Raw genomic sequence first — 24,152 nt, 5'->3', positions numbered from 1 at the left:
GTGAGAGGTGAAAGCTGGTGAGGAGTGAAAACTGGAAAAGTGACATTTTCTTTCAGTGACCTTCCAAGTCCTGATGTCATGTGACTTAACTTTCAGCTCCTGACTTGTGTGCCAGTGGCGAAATTGTGTCAGTGCACAATCAACCTTACTCTGCTTAACTAATTCCCTTAATTGCTCTGAAAACAGAGCCCTGAAGGCAGAATATAGCTGCCTTTAGCCCTCTTTAACTCGTTCTGCCCCACAGCTACATACCTGCTACAACTGCCCTGGACCAGCGCTACACAAAATCACTGCAGAAAAAAACAGGGTGGTTCACAAAAACTCTGAAATTCGATAGAGAATTGTTGATTTAATCAGTCAAACAAAGCTTTGTTTTCAAGCTTCTGGAATCTGCTAACAGTTCAGTTCAGAATGTGAACTGTACCAAGCAAAAATAAACTAAATGAGAACAGTGTGTTGGTACAAGAATATCTGTATCTGGTCCACGGGGGAAGTAATCACGGTACAAGTTAACCCGGAAAGCGCGATGAGCCATAATCGTGGCTTTCCCTGTGAAGTGCGATGGCCCACGATCATGGCTCTGTTTACATAAGGAAAATACCTATAAACATTGTGGTTGACGTTTTTGGAAAACAAGTGTGCAAAATTTGTTGATTATATCCTGTGGAATATCTCCGACTACATACAAGGTACAGCCTTTTTCTTACTTTTATCTGATTCTTCATTCACTCTACTTTCCAAAAATGTATAGGTTTACCTATTTATTCTTTCTGATAAGCATACAAATGCCCCAAATCAGAGCACAGGTAGCGGAGGCAAACTATCCCTTTGTTTTAAGCATGATTTCTGTATGTATGTTTTATTATATCCAGCACTTTGAGGGTTAACTCGTACCTGGAGCAGAAGGAGTCGAACTGCATGAAAACTGTGTCACTGGCAAGGACTTTGGAAGAAAGCTACAGCTAAACAATTGAATAAAAAAAAAGGGTTCCTGACACCAATATTTCAAGTGACTGAATTATTCAATCATGATCATTGACTGGATCATTCCATCACAATCAATCCAATGAAAAAGTAACTGGATACCCATTCTCCCAGGGATTGTAATCCAAGACAGTAATGTTCTATTGCAGAAAGGGGTCTCTAATAAAACACACATATGATTAATTATATACCCCAGTATTAGACTCTGTTTAATGTCATTCAAAATAGCTACATTTGCACACATCGATCCCAAAGCACATAACTCATAAAAATCAAACCAAAGCGCATAACTCATAAAAATCAACCCACACTGAAAAATCACCTGCTCTCTATACATAAAAGATGAGCACATTTCAACAATACTACATTGAAAAAATAACACAGCACATTTCAATGAAAATATATTTAAAAACCACACACACATTTTAACAATACTATGTAAAAAAAATTTTTTTTTTTAAATCACACAATCTGTTCAAGCTTACTTCCCACCAGGCTACTGTGGATTCTGTTTTGGGAATACCACTGCAGAGACAGTGCCTACAACCAGACATAGTACCTATAACCACAGACACAGTGCCTGTAACCACAGGCAGTACCTATAACCACAGACACAGTGCCTGTAACCACAGACAATGCCTATAACCACAGACACAGTGCCTGTAACCACAGACATGGTGCCTATAACCACAGATGTGGTGCTTATAACCAGACACAGTGCCTGTAACCACAGACATGGTGCCTATAACCACAGATGTGGTGCTTATAACCAGACACAGTGCCTATAACCACAGACATGGTGCCTGTAACCACAGACATGGTTCCTATAACCACAGATGTGGTGCTTATAACCAGACACAGTGCCTATAACTACAGACATGGTGCCTATAACCAGACATGGTGGCTATAACCACAGATGTGGTGCTTATAACCAGACACAGTGCCTATAACCACAGACACGGTGCCTATAACCACAGCCACGGTGCCTATAACCAGAAACGGCGCCTGTAACCACAGACAGTGCCTGTAACCACAGACATGGTGCCTGTAACCACAGACATGGTGCCTATAACCAGAAACGGCGCCTGTAACCACAGACAGTGCCTGTAACCACAGACATGGTGCCTGTAACCACAGACATGGTGCCTATAACCACAGATGTGGTGCTTATAACCAGACACAGTGCCTATAACTACAGACATGGTGCCTATAACTAGACATGGTGGCTATAACCACAGATGTGGTGCTTATAACCAGACACAGTGCCTATAACTACAGACACGGTGCCTATAACCACGGACACGGTGCCTATAACCAGACACGGTGCCTATAACCACAGACATGGTGCCTATAACCACAGACACGGTGCCTATAACCAGAAACGGCGCCTGTAACCACAGATAGTGCCTATAACCACAGACATGGTGCCTGTAACCACAGACATGGTGCCTATAACCACAGATGTGGTGCTTATAACCAGACACAGTGCCTATAACCACAGACATGGTGCCTGTAACCACAGACATGGTTCCTATAACCACAGATGTGGTGCTTATAACCAGACACAGTGCCTATAACTACAGACATGGTGCCTATAACCAGACATGGTGGCTATAACCACAGATGTGGTGCTTATAACCAGACACAGTGCCTATAACTACAGACACGGTGCCTATGCCCACAGACACAGTGCCTATAACCACAGACATGGTGCCTATAACTGGTGCTCTACCCTGGTTACATCATACCATGTCAAGGAGTGGAGAGAAACATCTTCAGATTGTCAGCAAGCACACACATGTTACCACAAAGAAATTAACATTTTCTCACAACCTTTTGAAACTTGTAAAAGTACTAGTTTAACTCTTTTTTTTTCTTTCTTTTTTTTTTTTTTTTTTTTAATGAACAGCATCAAAATACTGACCTAAGAAGAATCTTCAAGTGCTCTGATTTCGATGAAATCTGCATAAAAGGTGGAGGGAGGGGGGGGAGGGAATCACACTTAGCGAAAAGAAACTGTCTAATGACGCCTGATCCTCATCCCAAAACACTGAGCCAGTGATGACTGTCTAGCCTGGTGGTAGCATCAACCTCTCTCCCACATGTGCACACACACATACACTCCACACACACACACAAAAGAACACGCACACACACCGCACATACACAACAGAACACACACACACACCACACACATACACAATAAAACACACACACACTACACATACACAACAGAGGACACATACACCACACTCATACACCATAGAACACACACACACACCACACATACACAATAGAACACACACACACACCATAGAACACACACACACACTGCACACATACACAATAAACACACACACACATACACAATAGAACACACACACACCTCACACATACACCATAAAACACACACACACACCTCATATATACACAACAGAACACACACACACACCACACACATACACAATAGAACACACACACACCACACACATACACAACAGAACACACACACACCACACATACACAATAGAACACACACACACACACCACACATACACAATAGAACACACACACACACCACACATACACAATAGAACACACACACACACCACACATACACAATAGAACACACACACACACCACACACATACACAATAGAACACACACACCTCACACATACACCATAAAACACACACACACCTCATATATACACAACAGAACACACACACACCACACACATACACAACAGAACACACACACACACCTCACACATACACCATAAAACACACACACACACCTCATATATACACAACAGAACACACACACACACCACACATACACAATAGAACATACACACACACAAACAAAACAAACACACACACACAGCAATAACAAATAAGTAGTCTAACAATTAAAAATGAAAACACAAACCATGCACACCAATTAAATAATTTTGTCCATTCTCACCCCCCCCCCCTCCCACACACACACACACACAACACATAAATTTAACAAGTTACAGCATGGAATTATCAAAAAAGGACCAACAATAAACATAACCTCTCCCCTCAAAGTACCACTTTGTAAAATGACCCAACAATGCAAATCTGCATTAAAAAAAAGTTTTATAAACAATCAACGCAAAATAATACCTTGTATTCCACAAGAGTCTAAGACTGGAAACATTTTATCTTCATCTTAAGGTACGTTTGATTTTACACCACCTTTTTTGGGTTTTTTACTTTTTTTAAAAAGATCCAGCAGTCACGTTTTTTTTTTACTTGTATTTCACACCCAACATGATACATAGACGTTAGACAGGTAGGAAAGCAAGCATAGTAAGTAAGTTTCATACAAGCAATGCAGGTACGCCATGACACATAAATCACAATCCGTAAGTTAAAACACATGACAGACACACAGCCAGCAAATGAGGATGATCAACAGATGATCAACAGATTCAGCAGATGATCAACAGATGATCAACAGAGTCAGCAGATGGAGGCCAGACCCCACATGTCCAGGTATAGTTCCCACTGTGACACCTGGCCCACAACACCTGTTCGCAGGACACTTCTCACACCTCGCAGCTTTCTGCTCTAAGAGTCCACACCCACACACGTTCAAGCTCACACTGCGGAAGAAAACTTCATGCACATGGATGTTGAATATCACAACCACCACAAAACGCAGCGATGTCAGCAAATCACCTTTCACATGTTTCATGTTAAAGCAACAGTTCTGTCACCCCTCAGGTAATGCCCAGTTAAAAAATAGAAAGAACAAGAAAGCCAAGTCTTCAAGACTCACTTGTGATAAGCACTTACTCCAACAAAGGAATTAAGAAGAAAGAAAAAAGAAGAAAAAAAGAAAACAATAATCTGTATGGAAAAAGACACATACACACAGACACATTTTGATCTACATCTATATGTGTGTTTGAAAAAAAAAAGTGAAATACCAAGAATGTGGGCTGCTTCAAATGGAATTGTCCCGTTTCAAGCATGCAATTTTCAAATTTTACAAATACTCAATCTTGACAAAAAGCAGAAAATATTATTTGGATCATTATATGTTTGTAGGCCTACTGGTAACCTCTTCCCTGATTCCCATCCCAATGTTGTGTACACACAAAGGTAGAACCTCTTCCCCCATGACCCCATCCCCATGTTCTGTACACACAAAGGTAGAACCTCTTCCCCCATGACCCCATCCCAATGTTGTGTACACACAAAGGTAGAACCTCTTCCCCCATGACCCCATCCCCATGTTCTGTACACACAAAGGTAGAACCTCTTCCCCCATGACCCCATCCCCATGTTCTGTACACACAAAGGTAGAACCTCTTCCCCCATGACCCCATCCCCATGTTCTGTACACACAAAGGTAGAACCTCTTCCCCCATGACCCCATCCCCATGTTCTGTACACACAAAGGTAGAACCTCTTCCCCCATGACCCCATCCCCATGTTCTGTACACACAAAGGTAGAACCTCTTCCCCCATGACCCCATCCCAATGTTGTGTACACACAAAGGTAGAACCTCTTCCCCCTGATTCCCATCCCAATGTTGTGTACACACAAAGGTAGAACCTCTTCCCCCATGACCCCATCCCAATGTTGTGTACACACAAAGGTAGAACCTCTTCCCCCTGATTCCCATCCCAATGTTGTGTACACACAAAGGTAGAACCTCTTCCCCCTGATTCCCATCCCAATGTTGTGTACACACAAAGGTAGAACCTCTTCCCCCTGATTCCCATCCCAATGTTGTGTACACACAAAGGTAGAACCTCTTCCCCCTGATTCCCATCCCAATGTTGTGTACACACAAAGGTAGAACCTCTTCCCCCTGATTCCCATCCCAATGTTGTGCACACACAAAGGCAGCAGTTTTCATCAACAGTGTGGCTGGTCAGATGAACACAGAAAAAAAAGAAAGAATGGAATGACTCAAATCAATCATCTCTTTCCTCACAAATAGCCTGTTCTCCTCACTAACAACAACAACAACAACACACACACACACACACACACATATATATATATATATATGTGCGTGTGTGTGTATACCCCCTCAATGTACCTCACACACGCACACACACACACAAACACATGCACACATATACACACACACATACATGCACATACACATGCAAACACACACACACACACACAAATGTATGTGCACATACGCATTAACAAACATACCTGTTATGACACTAACCCCTTTTCTTTAATGAAAATGTCACCAAAATCTGTAGCAGCTGAACAAAAATTCCTTTAATGAAAATGTCACCAAAATCTATAGCAGCTGAACAAAAATTCCTTTAATGAAAATGTCACCAAAATCTATAGCAGCTGAACAAAAATTCCTTTAATGAAAATGTCACCAAAATCTATAGCAGCTGAACAAAAATTCCTTTAATGAAAATGTCACCAAAATCTATAGCAACTGAACAAAAATTCCTTTAATGAAAATGTCACCAAAATCTATAGCAGCTGAACAAAAATTCCCCAAACCTGTTGAGAATTCCTACAAACAGCACAATCTCACTCACTAATCAGACTCATTATTATGAGAAGCATGGGTCATGGATGAGTGATACAGAATTGCCTTCATGGTCCAAAAATGATGTGAAACACAAACAGAAATATTTCTTCTTCTGATCAGCTGGGACTTCTATTACAACCACCAAAAATGATGTGAAACACGAACAGAAATATTTTTTCTTCTGATCAGCTGGGACTTCTCTTACAACCACCAAAAATGATGTGAAACACGAACAGAAATATTTCTTCTTCTGATCAGCTGGGACTTCTATTACAACCACCAAAAATGGTATGAAACACAAACAGAAATATTTCTTCTTCTGATCAGCTGGGACTTCTATTACAACCATCAAAAATGATGTGAAACACGAACAGAAATATTTCTTCTTCTGATCAGCTGGGACTTCTCTTAAACCACCAAAAATGATGTGAAACACGAACAGAAATATTTCTTCTTCTGATCAGCTGGGACTTCTATTACAACCACCAAAAATGATGTGAAACACGAACAGAAATATTTCTTCTTCTAATCAGCTGGGACTTCTATTACAACCACCAAAAATGATGTGAAACACGAACAGAAATATTTCTTCTTCTGATCAGCTGGGACTTCTATTACAACCACCAAAAATGATGTGAAACACAAACAGAAATATTTCTTCTTCTAATCAGCTGGGACTTCTATTACAACCACCAAAAATGATGTGAAACACGAACAGAAATATTTCTTCTTTTTTAAACCCAAGACATGCAAGGTTGGAATGACTACAACATATGTAACAAAAAGAAATATCGTAACAGATCATGACATTAATTGACACTATCAAAGTCTGGTTTTGAAATAAATGATCCAAACATTATGTGGACATTTCAAATCAGAAGAAAATAAGAAACAATTAGCAGCCTTGTCAATTTCATATCTTGTAATATATGTATATGAAAGTCAATCGTAATATATGTCACCATAAACACCTTGTAACAATCGTAAATATATTTAACTATAAATATCACATAACAACAATCTTCTGGTTTCAACAAGCCAACATTTAAGTCAGAAAACTCTTTTAGTCATTCCATGGATGAACTGTAGGATCCCACTGAACGAATGCATTCAAAACAAAACACGGTCTTCTCCAACAGACCACAACATGATTATCAAATGCACCATTCAAAAGATGGACATGCAAACATTATGTAAATCTCCTCTTTCGCAAAATAACCCCTAACTGGCCGCCAAAATAACTGAGACACCCACAAAAACCCAACACACCGATCACCTGCCAGAATGACATTCACAACACCCAGCACTGTGTGTACCATACAGTGCTCGCAGTACACAGTACACACCACAACACCCAGCATTGTGTGTACCATACAGTGCTCACAGTACACTTCACAACACCCAGCATTGTGTGTACCATACAGTGCTCACAGTACACTTCACAACACCCAGCATTGTGTGTACCATACAGTGCTCACAGTACACTTCACAACACCCAGTATTGTGTGTACCATACAGTGCTCACAGTACACAGTACACTTCACAACACCCAGCATTGTGTGTACCATACAGTGCTCACAGTACACAGTACACACCACAACACCCAGTATTGTGTGTACCATACAGTGCTCACAGTACACAGTACACACCACAACACCCAGTATTGTGTGTACCATACAGTGCTCACAGTACACTTCACAACACCCAGCATTGTGTGTACCATACAGTGCTCACAGTACACAGTACACTTCACAACACCCAGCATTGTGTGTACCATACAGTGCTCACAGTACACAGTACACACCACAACACCCAGTATTGTGTGTACCATACAGTGCTCACAGTACACTTCACAACACCCAGCATTGTGTGTACCATACAGTGCTCACAGTACACAGTACACTTCACAACACCCAGCATTGTGTGTACCATACAGTGCTCACAGTACACTTCACAACACCCAGCATTGTGTGTACCATACAGTGCTCACAGTACACAGTACACTTCACAACACCCAGCATTGTGTGTACCATACAGTGCTCACAGTACACACCACAACACCCAGCATTGTGTGTACCATACAGTGCTCACAGTACACTTCACAACACCCAGCATTGTGTGTACCATACAGTGCTCACAGTACACACCACAACACCCAGCATTGTGTGTACCATACAGTGCTCACAGTACACTTCACAACACCCAGCATTGTGTGTACCATACAGTGCTCACAGTACACAGTACACTTCACAACACCCAGCATTGTGTGTACCATACAGTGCTCACAGTACACTTCACAACACCCAGCATTGTGTGTACCATACAGTGCTCACAGTACACAGTACACTTCACAACACCCAGCATTGTGTGTACCATACAGTGCTCACAGTACACTTCACAACACCCAGCATTGTGTGTACCATACAGTGCTCACAGCACACAGTACACTTCACAACACCCAGTATTGTGTGTACCATACAGTGCTCACAGTACACAGTACACTTCACAACACCCAGTATTCTGTGTACCATACAGTGCTCACAGTACACTTCACAACACCCAGCATTGTGTGTACCATACAGTGCTCACAGTGCACACAGAACACCTGTTGCTTCCAGTAATAAAGATCAGGTCAACAACAACAACAAAACAAAAACAAACAAACAAAAAGAAAAAAAACAGCAACAAAAGCCAGCACACTGAAATGGTTTTTCAACCCAAATCTAGAAATAAAGAGAATTTTGATCCTTCCAACTCATCACAAACAAAGACCTGGTCTCTAATTTCCCCTGCAGCTGTGAAAGAAAATCTATGCTGGGCTAATGGAGGTCTGTTAGTCCACTGGTCTATTGGTCTAGTGGTCCACTGGTCTATTGGTGAACTGTCCACTGGTAAATCTATGCAGGGCTAATGGAGGTCTGTTAGTCCACTGGTCTACTGGTGAACTGGTCCATTGGTAAATCTATGCAGGGCTAATGGAGGTCTGTAAGTCCACTGGTCTATTGGTGAACTGGTCCACTGGTAAACCTATGCAGGGCTAATGGAGGTCTGTTAGTCCATTGGTCTATTGGTCAAGTGGTCCACTGGTCTATTGGTGTACTGGTCCACTGGTCTATTGGTAAACCTATGCAGGGCTGATGGTCTGTTGCCCAGTGGTCTATGGTCTAGTGGTCCAGGATACGGAGGTTGCCCGACACAATCTTGTTTTCCAGGATGGCGCCTGTTGGGATGTCGATCCTCTCTCCATGATTGGCAATGATGATCACTGTGCCCTGGGGACACACAGCACACAGCACACATCACACATCATACATCACACATCATACATCACACATCATACATCACAAACAGCACACATCATACATAACACAGCACACACATCATACAGCACACATCACACACATCATACATCACACACATCACACAGCATACATCACACAGCACACATGTCATACATCACACACCATACATGTCATACATCACACAACACACATCATACATCACACACACATCATACATCACACACACATCATACATCACACACATCATACATCACACACACACATCATACAGCACACACATCATACATCACAAACAGCACACATCACACAGCACCCCCCACCAGAGGGTGTGCATGCTAGGAATACTTTGGTTTCTACAAGTCTGCCGAAGATCGACAGGAATCACATGTCTGTTTACACCGCAGGCCTGTACAGAAGTTGATGGAGACAAAACAGAAAAGCATGACAGCAGCAACTTACCCGAAGCGTGACACCTTTCCCAAAGGTCACGTCCCCAGACACGGTCAAATGATCAAGGTCAAGGACATCTGGGATGCTGGCAAATCGCCACAAGAAATCTTTCACCTAAAGACAGACAAGAAATCTTTCAGCTGAAGGCTGAAGACAAACAGGACAAACACAGGAAATCTTTCACCTGAAGACAAACACAGGAAATCTTTCATCTGAAGACAACACAGGAAATCTTTCACCTCAAGACAACACAGGAAATCTTTCATCTGAAGACAAACACAGGAAATCTTTCACCTGAAGACAACACAGGAAATCTTTCACCTCAAGACAATACAGGAAATCTTTCACCTGAAGACAACACAGGAAATCTTTCACCTCAAGACAACACAGGAAATCTTTCACTTCAAGACAACACAGGAAATCTTTCACCTGAAGACAACACAGGAAATCTTTCACCTGAAGACAAACACAAGAAATCTTTCATCTGATGACAAGACAAACACAGGAAATTGGTCACCTGAAGACAACACAGGAAGACACACACAGGAAATCTTTCACCTCAAGACAAACACAGGAAATCTTTCACCTGAAGACAAACAAAAGAAATCTTTCACCTGAAGACAAACACAGGAAATCTTTCACCTGAAGACAACACAGGAAATCTTTCATCTGAAGACAAACACAGGAAATCTTTCACCTGAAGACAACACAGGAAATCTTTCATCTGATGACAAGACAAACACAGGAAATTGGTCACCTGAAGACAAACACAGGAAGACACACACAGGAAATCTTTCACCTGAAGACAAACACAGGAAATCTTTCACCTGAAGACAAACGCAAGAAATCTTTCACCTGAAGACAACACAGGAAATCTTTCACCTGAAGACAACACAGGAAATTGGTCACCTGAAGACAAACACAGGAAATCTTTCACCTCAAGACAAACACAGGAAATCTTTCACCTCAAGACAAACACAGGAAATCTTTCACCTGAAGACAAACACAAGAAATCTTTCATCTGATGACAAGACAAACACAGGAAATCTTTCACCTGAAGACAAACACAGGAAATCTTTCACCTGAAGACAACACAGGAAATCTTTCACCTCAAGACAAACACAGGAAATCTTTCACCTCAAGACAAACACAGGAAATCTTTCATCTGAAGACAAACACAGGAAATTGGTCACCTGAAGACAAACACAGGAAATTGGTCACCTGAAGACAAACACAGGAAATTGGTCATTTGAAGACAACACAGGAAATCTTTCATCTGACAAAGCTGAAAACATTCCACCCAAACAACAATGAAACAGAACAACTCTGTCAATCATGATCCTGTTGAACTTTGAGATGAAAAGGAAGTGGAAGAGAAAGGTAAAAAACGAAATAAAAAGAGTCGACAGAAAAGCCTCAGCGGTGACCTTGGAGAAGTGAGTGCCCAGCTTGACCAGTGGCACTGAGGGGAAGGAGCGTTTGGGCGACATCTTGAGGGCCCCCGTGTGCAGGTGGTACAGGTTGCTCATGATCACCAGCAGGTCAGATGTCGTCTTCACTGGCAGGAACCGACTTCTCGGCACGTTCACACCTGTCCACAAGGCACGCAACATGACGCTTCATTGGCATGTCGCATTGTGTGTAACGTACAGGGTTTGAGAGACACACACTGATATGTCAATTTTCAAACAACACACAACACACCTTAGATTCACACAACACACTGACGGTTCACACAACACACCTTCGGTTTACACAACGCACTGACAGTTCACACAACACACTGACAGTTCACTGACGGTTCACACAACACACTGACAGTTCACACAACGCACTGACGGTTCACTGACGGTTCACACAACACACTGACGGTTCACACAACACACCTTAGGTTTACACAACGCACTGACAGTTCACACAATGCACTGACGGTTCACACAACGCACTGACAGTTCACACAACGCACTGACGGTTCACTAACACAGACGGTTCACAGAACTCACTGATGGTTCACATAACGCATTGGCCGTTCACACAACACAGACGGATCAAACAACACACTGACAGTTCACACAACAGAGAAGGTTCACACATCACACTGACGGTTGAGACAACACACACCACCTACCCACAGCCCCCTCAAAGCTCTTGATGGCAGCCCCAACTGCTGTCTCCAGTTGTAAGACGTTCACCCCTGTGTCCAGTGTCTGTAACACAACCATGACACACCTTCACCCCTGTGTCTGTAACCATGACAGACCTTGACCCCTGTGTCTGTAACACAACCATGACAGACCTTGACCCCTGTGTCTGTAACACAACCATGACAGACCTTCACCCCAGTGTCTGTAACACAACCATGACAGACCTTGACCCTTGTGTCTGTAACACAACCATGACAGACCTTGACCCTTGTGTCTGTAACACAACCATGACAGACCTTGACCCTTGTGTCTGTAACACAACCATGACAGACCTTGACCCTTGTGTCTGTAACGCAACCATGACAGACCTTCACCCCTGTGTCCAGTGTCTGTAACACAACCATGACAGACCTTGACCCTTGTGTCTGTAACACAACCATGACAGACCTTGACCCTTGTGTCTGTAACACAACCATGACAGACCTTGACCCTTGTGTCTGTAACGCAACCATGACAGACCTTCACCCCTGTGTCCAGTGTCTGTAACACAACCATGACAGACCTTGACCCTTGTGTCTGTAACACAACCATGACAGACCTTGACCCTTGTGTCTGTAACACAACCATGACAGACCTTGACCCTTGTGTCTGTAACGCAACCATGACAGACCTTCACCCCTGTGTCCAGTGTCTGTAACACAACCATGACAGACCTTGACCCTTGTGTCTGTAACACAACCATGACAGACCTTGACCCTTGTGTCTGTAACACAACCATGACAGACCTTCACCCCAGTGTCTGTAACACAACCATGGCAGACCTTGACCCTTGTGTCTGTAACACAACCATGACAGACCTTGACCCTTGTGTCTGTAACACAACCATGACAGACCTCGACCCTTGTGTCTGTAACACAACCATGACAGACCTCGACCCTTGTGTCTGTAACACAACCATAACAGACATTGACCCTTGTGTCTGTAACACAACCATGACACACCTTCACTCCGGTGTCTGTAACACAACCATGACAGACCTTGACCCTTGTGTCTGTAACACAACCATGACAGACCTCGACCCTTGTGTCTGTTACACAACCATGACAGACCTTGACCCTTGTGTCTGTAACACAACCATGACAGACCTTGACCCTTGTGTCTGTAACACAACCATGACAGACCTTGACCCTTGTGTCTGTAACGCAACCATGACAGACCTTCACCCCTGTGTCCAGTGTCTGTAACACAACCATGACAGACCTTGACCCTTGTGTCTGTAACACAACCATGACAGACCTTGACCCTTGTGTCTGTAACACAACCATGACAGACCTTCACCCCAGTGTCTGTAACACAACCATGGCAGACCTTGACCCTTGTGTCTGTAACACAACCATGACAGACCTTGACCCTTGTGTCTGTAACACGACCATGACAGACCTCGACCCTTGTGTCTGTAACACAACCATGACAGACCTCGACCCTTGTGTCTGTTACACAACCATGACAGACCTCGACCCTTGTGTCTGTAACACAACCATGACAGACCTCGACCCTTGTGTCTGTAACACAACCATGACAGACCTCGACCCTTGTGTCTGTAACACAACCATGACAGACCTCGACCCTTGTGTCTGTAACACAACCATGACAGACCTTGACCCTTGTGTCTGTTACACAACCATGACAGACCTCGACCCTTGTGTCTGTAACACAACCATGACAGACCTTCACCCCAATGATCTTCATGTGCAGTGTCTGTGACTCCACCACTCTCACACACACACACACACACAGACAGACAGACAGACAGACAGACACACACACACACACACACACAGACACACACAGACACAGACACACACACCTTTGGGTTAACAATGATCTCCATGTGCAGGGTGTGAGACTCCACACCACACACACACACACACACACACACACACCTTTGGGTTAACGATGATCTCCATGTGCAGGGTGTGTGACTCCACCACTCACACACACACACACACACACACACACACACACACACACACACACACACACACACACCTTTGGGTTAACGATGATCTCCATGTGCAGTGTCTGTGACTCCACCACTCACACACACACACGCACACACACACACACACACAGACATACACACAGACACACACACACACAGACACAGACACACACACACACACACACAGACACACACACACACACACACACACACACACACACACAGACACACACACACCTTTGGGTTAACGATGATCTCCATGTGCAGTGTCTGTGACTCCACCACTCTCTTGATGGCCTCCATGTTGATCCACAAGTTGTTGGTGTTGAAAATCCTGCACACAACTCTCCCTCAGTCTCCACTCTCCCCACTCTCCCCGTCACCAGTGTCAGGTTAAAGGTTTAAGGTCAAATGTCCTGCACAGTACCTCTCCCTCAGTCTCCACTCTCCCCGTCACCAGTGTCAGGTTAAAGGTTTAAGGTCAAATGTCCTGCACAGTACCTCTCCCTCAGTCTCCACTCTCCCCACTCTCCCCGTCACCAGTGTCAGGTTAAAGGTTTAAGGTCAAATGTCCTGCACAGTACCTCTCCCTCAGTCTCCACTCTCCCCACTCTCCCCGTCACCAGTGTCAGGTTAAAGGTTTAAGGTCAAATGTCCTGCACAGTACCTCTCCCTCAGTCTCCACTCTCCCCACTCTCCCCGTCACCAGTGTCAGGTTAAAGGTTTAAGGTCAAATGTCCTGCACAGTACCTCTCCCTCAGTCTCCACTCTCCCCACTCTCCCCGTCACCAGTGTCAGGTTAAAGGTTTAAGGTCAAATGTCCTGCACAGTACCTCTCCCTCAGTCTCCACTCTCCCCACTCTCCCTGTCACCAGTGTCAGGTTAAAGGTTTAAGGTCAAATGTCCTGCACAGTACCTCTCCCTCAGTCTCCACTCTCCCCACTCTCCCCGTCACCAGTGTCAGGTTAAAGGTTTAAGGTCAAATGTCCTGCACAGTACCTCTCCCTCAGTCTCCACTCTCCCCACTCTCCCCATCACCAGTGTCAGGTTAAAGGTTTAAGGTCAAATGTCCTGCACAGTACCTCTCCCTCAGTCTCCACTCTCCCCACTCTCCCCATCACCAGTGTCAGGTTAAAGGTTTAAGGTCAAATGTCCTGCACAGTACCTCTCCCTCAGTCTCCACTCTCCCCACTCTCCCTGTCACCAGTGTCAGGTTAAAGGTTTAAGGTCAAATGTCCTGCACAGTACCTCTCCCTCAGTCTCCACTCTCCCCGTCACCAGCGTTAAGTTAAAGGTTAAAGGTTAAAGGTCCCAAAGCCTTTTAGGGCCATCAGGGCAGTGAATTGACATCCGCTGTGTCTTGGGCTGGGCAGTGGAAGGCAGTGAATTGACATCCACTGTGTCTTGGGCTGGGCAGTGGAAGGCAGTGAATTGACATCCACTGTGTCTAGGGCTGGGCAGTGGAAGGCAGTGAATTGACATCCACTGTGTCTAGGGCTGGGCAGTGGAAGGCAGTGAATTGACATCCACTGTGTCTAGGGCTGGGCAGTGGAAGGCAGTGAACTGACATCCACTGTGTCTAGGGCTGGGCAGTGGAAGGCTGTGAATTGACATCCACTGTGTCCAGGGCTGGGCAGTGGAAGGCTGTGAATTGACATCCACTGTGTCTAGGGCTGGGCAGTGGAAGGCTGTGAATTGACATCCACTGTGTCTAGGGCTGGGCAGTGGAAGGCTGTGAATTGACATCTGCTGTGTCTAGGGCTGGGCAGTGGAAGGCAGTGAATTGACATCCACTGTGTCTAGGGCTGGGCAGTGGAAGGCTGTGAATTGACATCCACTGTGTCTAGGGCTGGGCAGTGGAAGGCTGTGAATTGACATCCACTGTGTCTAGGGCTGGGCAGTGGAAGGCTGTGAATTGACATCCACTGTGTCTAGGGCTGGGCAGTGAACTGACATCCACTGTGTCTAGGGCTGGGCAGTGGAAGGCAGTGAATTGACATCCACTGTGTCTAGGGCTGGGCAGTGGAAGGCAGTGAATTGACATCCACTGTGTCTAGGGCTGGGCAGTGGAAGGCTGTGAATTGACATCTGCTGTGTCTAGGGCTGGGCAGTGGAAGGCAGTGAATTGACATCCACTGTGTCTAGGGCTGGGCAGTGGAAGGCTGTGAATTGACATCCACTGTGTCTAGGGCTGGGCAGTGGAAGGCAGTGAATTGACATCCACTGTGTCTAGGGCTGGGCAGTGGAAGGCTGTGAATTGACATCCACTGTGTCTAGGGCTGGGCAGTGGAAGGCTGTGAATTGACATCCACTGTGTCTAGGGCTGGGCAGTGGAAGGCTGGAAAATCGAACTGTGCATCTTGTCATTCTGAGAATATAAACTGAAGTTCCATGTGCAGCATGCACTTGGTGCACTGAAAAAGAACCCATGGCAACGAGAGTGTTGTCCTCTGGCAGCAGTCTGCAGAAGATGTCCACAAATATATATGCATGCACTCAAGGCCTAAGTGTGCTAAGTTATGCTGCTGGTCAGGCATCCGCCTATCAAATGGGGTGTAGCATATATGGATTTGTCTGAGCCCATCACTGCCACCACCACCACCATCATCACCACCACCACCACCATCGTCAACACCACATCACTGGCTGATCAAGCTGATCACTTCAACACATGGTTATCATCACCATCATCATCATCATCATCACCATCATCACCATCATCATCACCATCATCATCATCACCATCATCACCATCAAGTCAGTGGCTGATGGATCAAGGCCTCACTTGAACTTGCTGACACTCTTGAACTCATCCACGTAGTCCTTGGGCACCTGGGCGATCTCCAGCAGTCGCATCTTGTTCTCGTACTCCACCAGTGTGCCTCCCTGCCATACATCATCATCACCATCATCACTGTCATCATCACTACCATCATCATCACCATTATCATCATTACTGTCATCATCACCATCATCATCATCACTGTTATATCACCGTCAACATCATCACCATCATCATCATCATTACTGTCATCATCATCATCACTCATCATCGTCATCATTCACTGTCGTCATCACCATCATCATCATCATTACTGTCATCATCATCATCACTCATCATTGTCATCACTCATCATTCACTGTCGTCATCATCATCACCATCATCATCACCATCATCACCATCTTGCCCTTGTACTCGTCCAGTGTGCCTCCCTTACACACACATCACCATCATCATGGTCATCATCATCATCATCATAATCATCACTCATCATTCACTGCCATCACCATCATCACCACCATCATCACTGCCATCACCATCATCACCACCACCACCATCATCACTGCCATCACCATCATCATCACCACCATCACTATCATCAATATCACCACCACCACCATTGTCATCATCATCATCACCATTGTCATCAATACTGCAAGTGTTGTATCTCTCTGGCCTGGTTAACACTGGGATATCATTATAAAAGGACATAAAGGGTACAGCCTTGTTACTTAGTCCCAAACCTAAATGGTCCTCTGTTGCAACACCTTCATGATCATTATCATCCTCCTCTTCCTTCTTCATCATCAACATTAAAAAAGTCTCAAATTATGTGGCTTTTCATGTCCTGCTGTCATGGTGACCTCAGTTTTAATGCCCCTCCACTTCCATGCGTGGTGTAAATCCTGTCAATGTCTTCAGTGTCAGCAGATTGATGGGGGCTGTCACTGGAGGGACGTGGTGTAAATCCTGTCAATGTCTTCAGTGTCAGCAGATTGATGGGGGCTGTCACTGGAGGGATGTGGTGTAAGTCCTGTCAATGTCTTCAGTGTCAGCAGATTGATGGGGGCTGTCACTGGAGGGACGTGGTGTAAGTCCTGTCAATGTCTTCAGTGTCAGCAGATTGATGGGGGCTGTCACTGGAGGGATGTGGTGTAAGTCCTGTCAATGTCTTCAGTGTCAGCAGATTGATGGGGGCTGTCACTGGAGGGACGTGGTGTAAGTCCTGTCAATGTCTTAAGTGTCAGCAGATTGATGGGGGCTGTCACTGGAGGGATGTGGTGTAAGTCCTGTCAATGTCTTCAGTGTCAGCAGATTGATGGGGGGCTGTCACTGGAGGGACGTGGTGGCAGTCTCCACTCTAGCTGGACACTCACTCAGTCTGGCTCCGCAACTAAACCTGACCCATTATGTTAAATCAAAACAGACACTACTGAACACCATCAATGTGACTCAGCAGCAGTGCAGGGTCTCCTCTGGTGTGTGGCTTCTTGGCGATCTAACACTGATGGTTCCCTGTGGACTGCCGACACTAGGACTGTGACAGACAAACCCGGGTGTGGCCATATATGGGGGACTCGGAATGAGTAGTGTGGGAGTAATGCCACTGAAACAGTGCAGATCATGAGGCAGCAACAAAAAAAAAAAAAAAAAAAAAAAAAAAAATCATCATCACCATCATCATCACCTTGCCCTAAAACTCATTCCTGCATCACACACCATCATTATCTTCCCATTCATCATCACCACCATCATTATTATCGTTACTGTCATCATCATAATCCACCAGTGTACCATCCTGCCCCCCCACATCATCATCATCATCATCATAATCCACCAGTGTACCATCCTGCCCCCCCACATCATCATCATCATCATAATCCAGCAGTGTACCATCCTGCCCCCCCACATCATCATCATCATCATAATCCAGCAGTGTACCATCCTGCCCCCCCTCCCCCCCCCCCATCAGCATCATCAACAGAAGCCTTCTCTGTGTGATCTCCAGTAAAACAGCTGCTCCAAATGCTTACCATGGTCCACCCTCACTGTTACCTCATCCATGCACCAACACCAACACCACACTGAGTTACCTCCCTGCACCAACACCACACTGAGTTACCTTCCTGCACCAACACCACACTGAGTTACCTCCCTGCACCAACACCGAGTTACCTCCCTGCACCAACACCACACTGAGTTACCTCCCTGCACCAACACTAACACCACACTGAGTTACCTCCCTGCACCAACACCACACTGAGTTACCTCCCTGCACCAACACCACACTGAGTTACCTCCCTGCACCAACACCACACTGAGTTACCTCCCTGCACCAACACTAACACCACACTGAGTTACCTCCCTGCACCAACACTAACACCACACTGAGTTACCTCCCTGCACCAACACCACACTGAGTTACCTCCCTGCACCACACTGAGTTACCTTGACATCAGCACGTGTTTTGTCCGTGACCTCCATGACGAACTCCGGGGTCGGCCCGTTGCTCTCATCCAACAGGAAATTCAGAATGTCTTGACAAGGTCAAGGTCAATGTCACTGTAAACTGTTGACATTCTTTCATACTCTATCGTCCACCAAGAAATTCAGTGTGTCTTGTCTGCTCTATTCTATAAAGCTCTGCATCTCATTTCTTAGTCCTGTTGTGTACTCATACTGTTAAATCATCTACGACCAATCATCTACAAACAATGATCTACGACCAATCATCTACGACCAGTCATCTACAACCAATCATCTATGACCAGTCATCTACAACCAATCATTTACAACCAATCATCTACAACCAATCATCTACAACCAGTCATCTACGACCAGTCATCTACAACCAGTCATCTATGACCAATCATTTACAACTAATCATCTACAACCAGTCATCTACAACCAATCATTTACAACCAGTCATCTAAGACCAATCATCTACAACCAGTCATCTACAACCAATCATCTACAACCAGTCATCTAAGACCAATCATCTACAACTGGTCGTCTACGACCAGGCATCTACGACCAATCATCTACAACCAATCATTTACAACCAGTCATCTACGACCAATCATTTACAACCGGTCATCTACGACCAGGCATCTACGACCAATCATCTACAACCGGTCATCTACAACCAATCATCTACAACCAGTCATCTACAACCAATCATCTACAACAGGTCATCTACAACAGGTCATCTACAACCAATCAGAGGCAGGGATACTGAGGTCGACGGTGGCCCCCATGTTGTCGATGTTGGAGACGAAGATGTACTTCTTGCCCTGTGCGATGAACTCATCCAGCAGACCGCTGTTGTACAAACTCTGGTACACGTCGCCGTGACCTGGGGGGTACCACCTGACACACACCTGTCACATTACCACCTGACACACACCTGTCACATTACCATCTCACCTTCACCTGTCACATTACCACCTGACACTGTCACATTACCATCTGACACACACCTGTCACATTACCACCTGACACACACCTGTCACATTACCACCTGACACATACCTGTCACATTACCATCTCACACTCACCTGTCACAATACCACCTGACACACACCTGTCAAATTACCACCTGACACACATCTGTCACATTACCATCTGACACTCCCATAGAAACACATGCCAAAATACACTTACACTCAGTAACTCCACTGAACAGCCAACCACCCACACACAACACCCTCTACAAGACACATCCCTGCAACACCCACACACACAACACCCTCTACAAGACACATCCCTGCAACACCCACACAACACCCTCTACAAGACACATCCCTACAACACCCACCCATACACAACACCCTCTACAAGACACATCCATATAACACCCACACACACAACACCCTCTACAAGACACATCCCTACAACACCCTCTACAACACACATCCCTACAACACTCACACACACAACACCCTCTACAAGACACATCCCTACAACACTCACACACACACAACACCCTCTACAAGACACATCCCTACAACACTCACACACACACAACACCCTCTACAAGACACATCCCTACAACACCCTCTACAAGACACATCCCTACAACACCCTCTACAAGACACATCCCTGCAACACCCACACACTCAACACCCTCTACAAGACACATCCCTACAACACCCTCTACAAGACACATCCCTGCAACACCCTCTACAAGACACATCCCTGCAACACCCACACACTCAACACCCTCTACAAGACACATCCCTACAACACCCTCTACAAGACACATCCCTACAACACCCTCTACAAGACACATCCCTACAACACCCACCCATACACAACACCCTCTACAAGACACATCCCTACAACACCCACACAACACCCTCTACAAGACACATCCCTACAACACCCACACACACCACCCTCTACAAGACACATCCCTACAACACCCACCCACACACAACACCCTCTACAAGACACATCCCTACAACACCCACACACACCACCCTCTACAAGACACATCCTTACAACACCCACCCACACACAACACCCTCTACAAGACACATCCATATAACACCCACACAACACCCTCTACAAGACACATCCCTACAACACCCACACACACAACACCCTCTACAAGACACATCCCTACAACACTCACACACACAACACCCTCTACAAGACACATCCCTACAACACTCACACACACACAACACCCTCTACAAGACACATCCCTACAACACCCACACACACCACCCTCTACAAGACACATCCCTACAACACCCTCACACACCACCCTCTACAAGACGCATCCCTACAACACCCACGCACACCACCCTCTACAAGACACATCCCTACAACACCCTCTACAAGACACATCCCAACAACACACACACACCCACAACACCCTCTACAAGAACATCCCTACAACACCCACACACACAACACCCTCTACAAGAACATCCCTGCAACACCCACCCACACAACACCCTCTACAAGACACATCCCTACAACACCCTCTACAAGACACATCCCTACAACACACACCCACAACACCCCCTACAAGACACATCCCTACAACACCCACCCACACACAAGACCCTCTGCAAGACACATCCCTACAACACTCACACACACACAACACCCTCTACAAGACACATCCCTACAACACCCACACACACAACACCCTCTGCAAGACACATCCCTACAACATCCACACAACACCCTCTACAAGACACATCCATATAACACCCACCCACACACAACACCCTCTACAAGACACATCCCTACAACACCCACACACACAACACCCTCTACAAGACACATCCCTGCAACACCCACACACACAACACCCTCTACAAGACAATCCCTGCAACACCCACCCACACACAACACCCTCTACAAGACACATCCCTACAACACTCACCCACACACAACACCCTCTACAAGACACATCCATATAACACCCACACAACACCCTCTACAAGACACACCCCTCCAACACCCACACACACAACACCCTCTACAAGACACATCCCTACAACACCCACAACACCCTCTACAAGACACATCCCTACAACACCCACCCACACAACACCCTCTACAAGACACATCCCTACAACACCCACACACACAACACCCTCTACAAGACACATCCCTACAACACCCACCTACATACACAACACCCTCTACAAGACACATCCCTACAACACCCACACACACAACACCCTCTACAAGACACATCCCTACAACACCCACACACACCACCCTCTACAAGACACATCCCTACAACACCCTCTACAAGACACATCCCTACAACACCCTCTACAAGACACATCCCTACAACACCCACACACACAACACCCTCTACAAGACACATCCCTACAACACCCTCTACAAGACACATCCCTACAACACCCTCTACAAGACACATCCCTACAACACCCACACACACAACACCCTCTACAAGACACATCCCTACAACACCCTCTACAAGACACATCCCTACAACACCCTCACACACAACAACTTCTACAAGACACATCCCTACAACACCCACACAACACCCTCTACAAGACAATCCCTGCAACACCCTCACACACAACACCCTCTACAAGATACATCCCTACAACACCCTCACACACAACACCCTCTACAAGACACATCCCTACAACACCCACACACACAACACCCTCTACAAGACACATCCCTACAACACCCACACAACACCCTCTACAAGACACATCCCTACAACACCCTCACACACAACACCCTCTACAAGACACATCCCTACAACACCCACACACACAACACCCTCTACAAGACACATCCCTACAACACCCACACACACACAACACCCTCTACAAGACACATCCCTACAACACCCACACACACACAACACCCTCTACAAGACACATCCCTACAACACCCACACACACACAACACCCTCTACAAGACACATCCATATAACACCCACACAACACCCTCTACAAGACACATCCCTACAACACTCACACACACAACACCCTCTACAAGACACATCCCTACAACACTCACACACACACAACACCCTCTACAAGACACATCCCTGCAACACCCACACACAACACCCTCTAGAGGACACATCCCTACAACACCCACCCACACACAACACCCTCTACAAGACACATCCCGGCGACACCCACCCACACACAACACCCTCTACAAGACACATCCCTACAACACCCACCCACACACAACACCCTCTACAAGACACATCCCTACAACACCCACACACACACAACACCCTCTACAAGACACATCCCTACAACACCCACACACACACAACACCCTCTACAAGACACATCCCTACAACACCCACACACACAACACCCTCTACAAGACACATCCCTCCAACACCCACACACACAACACCCTCTACAAGACACATCCCTACAACACCCACACACACAACACCCTC

At 45.6% G+C, this 24,152-nt stretch overlaps 1 protein-coding gene across 11 annotated transcripts in view; it reads right to left on the bottom strand.

The window, feature by feature from the left end:
- Positions 1–336: 336 nt before the first annotated feature.
- LOC143296740 (UTP--glucose-1-phosphate uridylyltransferase-like) overlaps positions 337–24,152 on the bottom strand; it is a 54,116-nt gene continuing 30,300 nt past the window's right edge. For 3 of the 11 annotated variants that reach the window (XM_076608803.1, XM_076608804.1, XM_076608806.1), the window contains 8 exons: positions 20,454–20,587; positions 19,667–19,755; positions 17,222–17,322; positions 14,674–14,770; positions 12,419–12,497; positions 11,718–11,881; positions 10,300–10,404; positions 337–9,810 (listed from right to left, as the gene is read on the bottom strand). In XM_076608803.1, coding sequence (XP_076464918.1) covers positions 9,703–9,810; positions 10,300–10,404; positions 11,718–11,881; positions 12,419–12,497; positions 14,674–14,770; positions 17,222–17,322; positions 19,667–19,755; positions 20,454–20,587 — 877 coding nt within the window. In that variant the 3' untranslated portion in view covers positions 337–9,702. The remainder of the gene's footprint in view (positions 9,811–10,299; positions 10,405–11,717; positions 11,882–12,418; positions 12,498–14,673; positions 14,771–17,221; positions 17,323–19,666; positions 19,756–20,453; positions 20,588–24,152) is intronic. The other 8 variants (XR_013057169.1, XR_013057162.1, XR_013057163.1 and 5 more) reach the window with 8 other exon arrangements.

Source organism: Babylonia areolata, chromosome 21, assembly GCF_041734735.1.
Source record: "Babylonia areolata isolate BAREFJ2019XMU chromosome 21, ASM4173473v1, whole genome shotgun sequence".
NCBI classification, from domain to species: domain Eukaryota; kingdom Metazoa; phylum Mollusca; class Gastropoda; order Neogastropoda; family Buccinidae; genus Babylonia; species Babylonia areolata.
The sequence above is the reverse complement of the archived record's forward strand: the minus strand, read 5'-3'. Positions and strand labels throughout refer to the sequence as shown.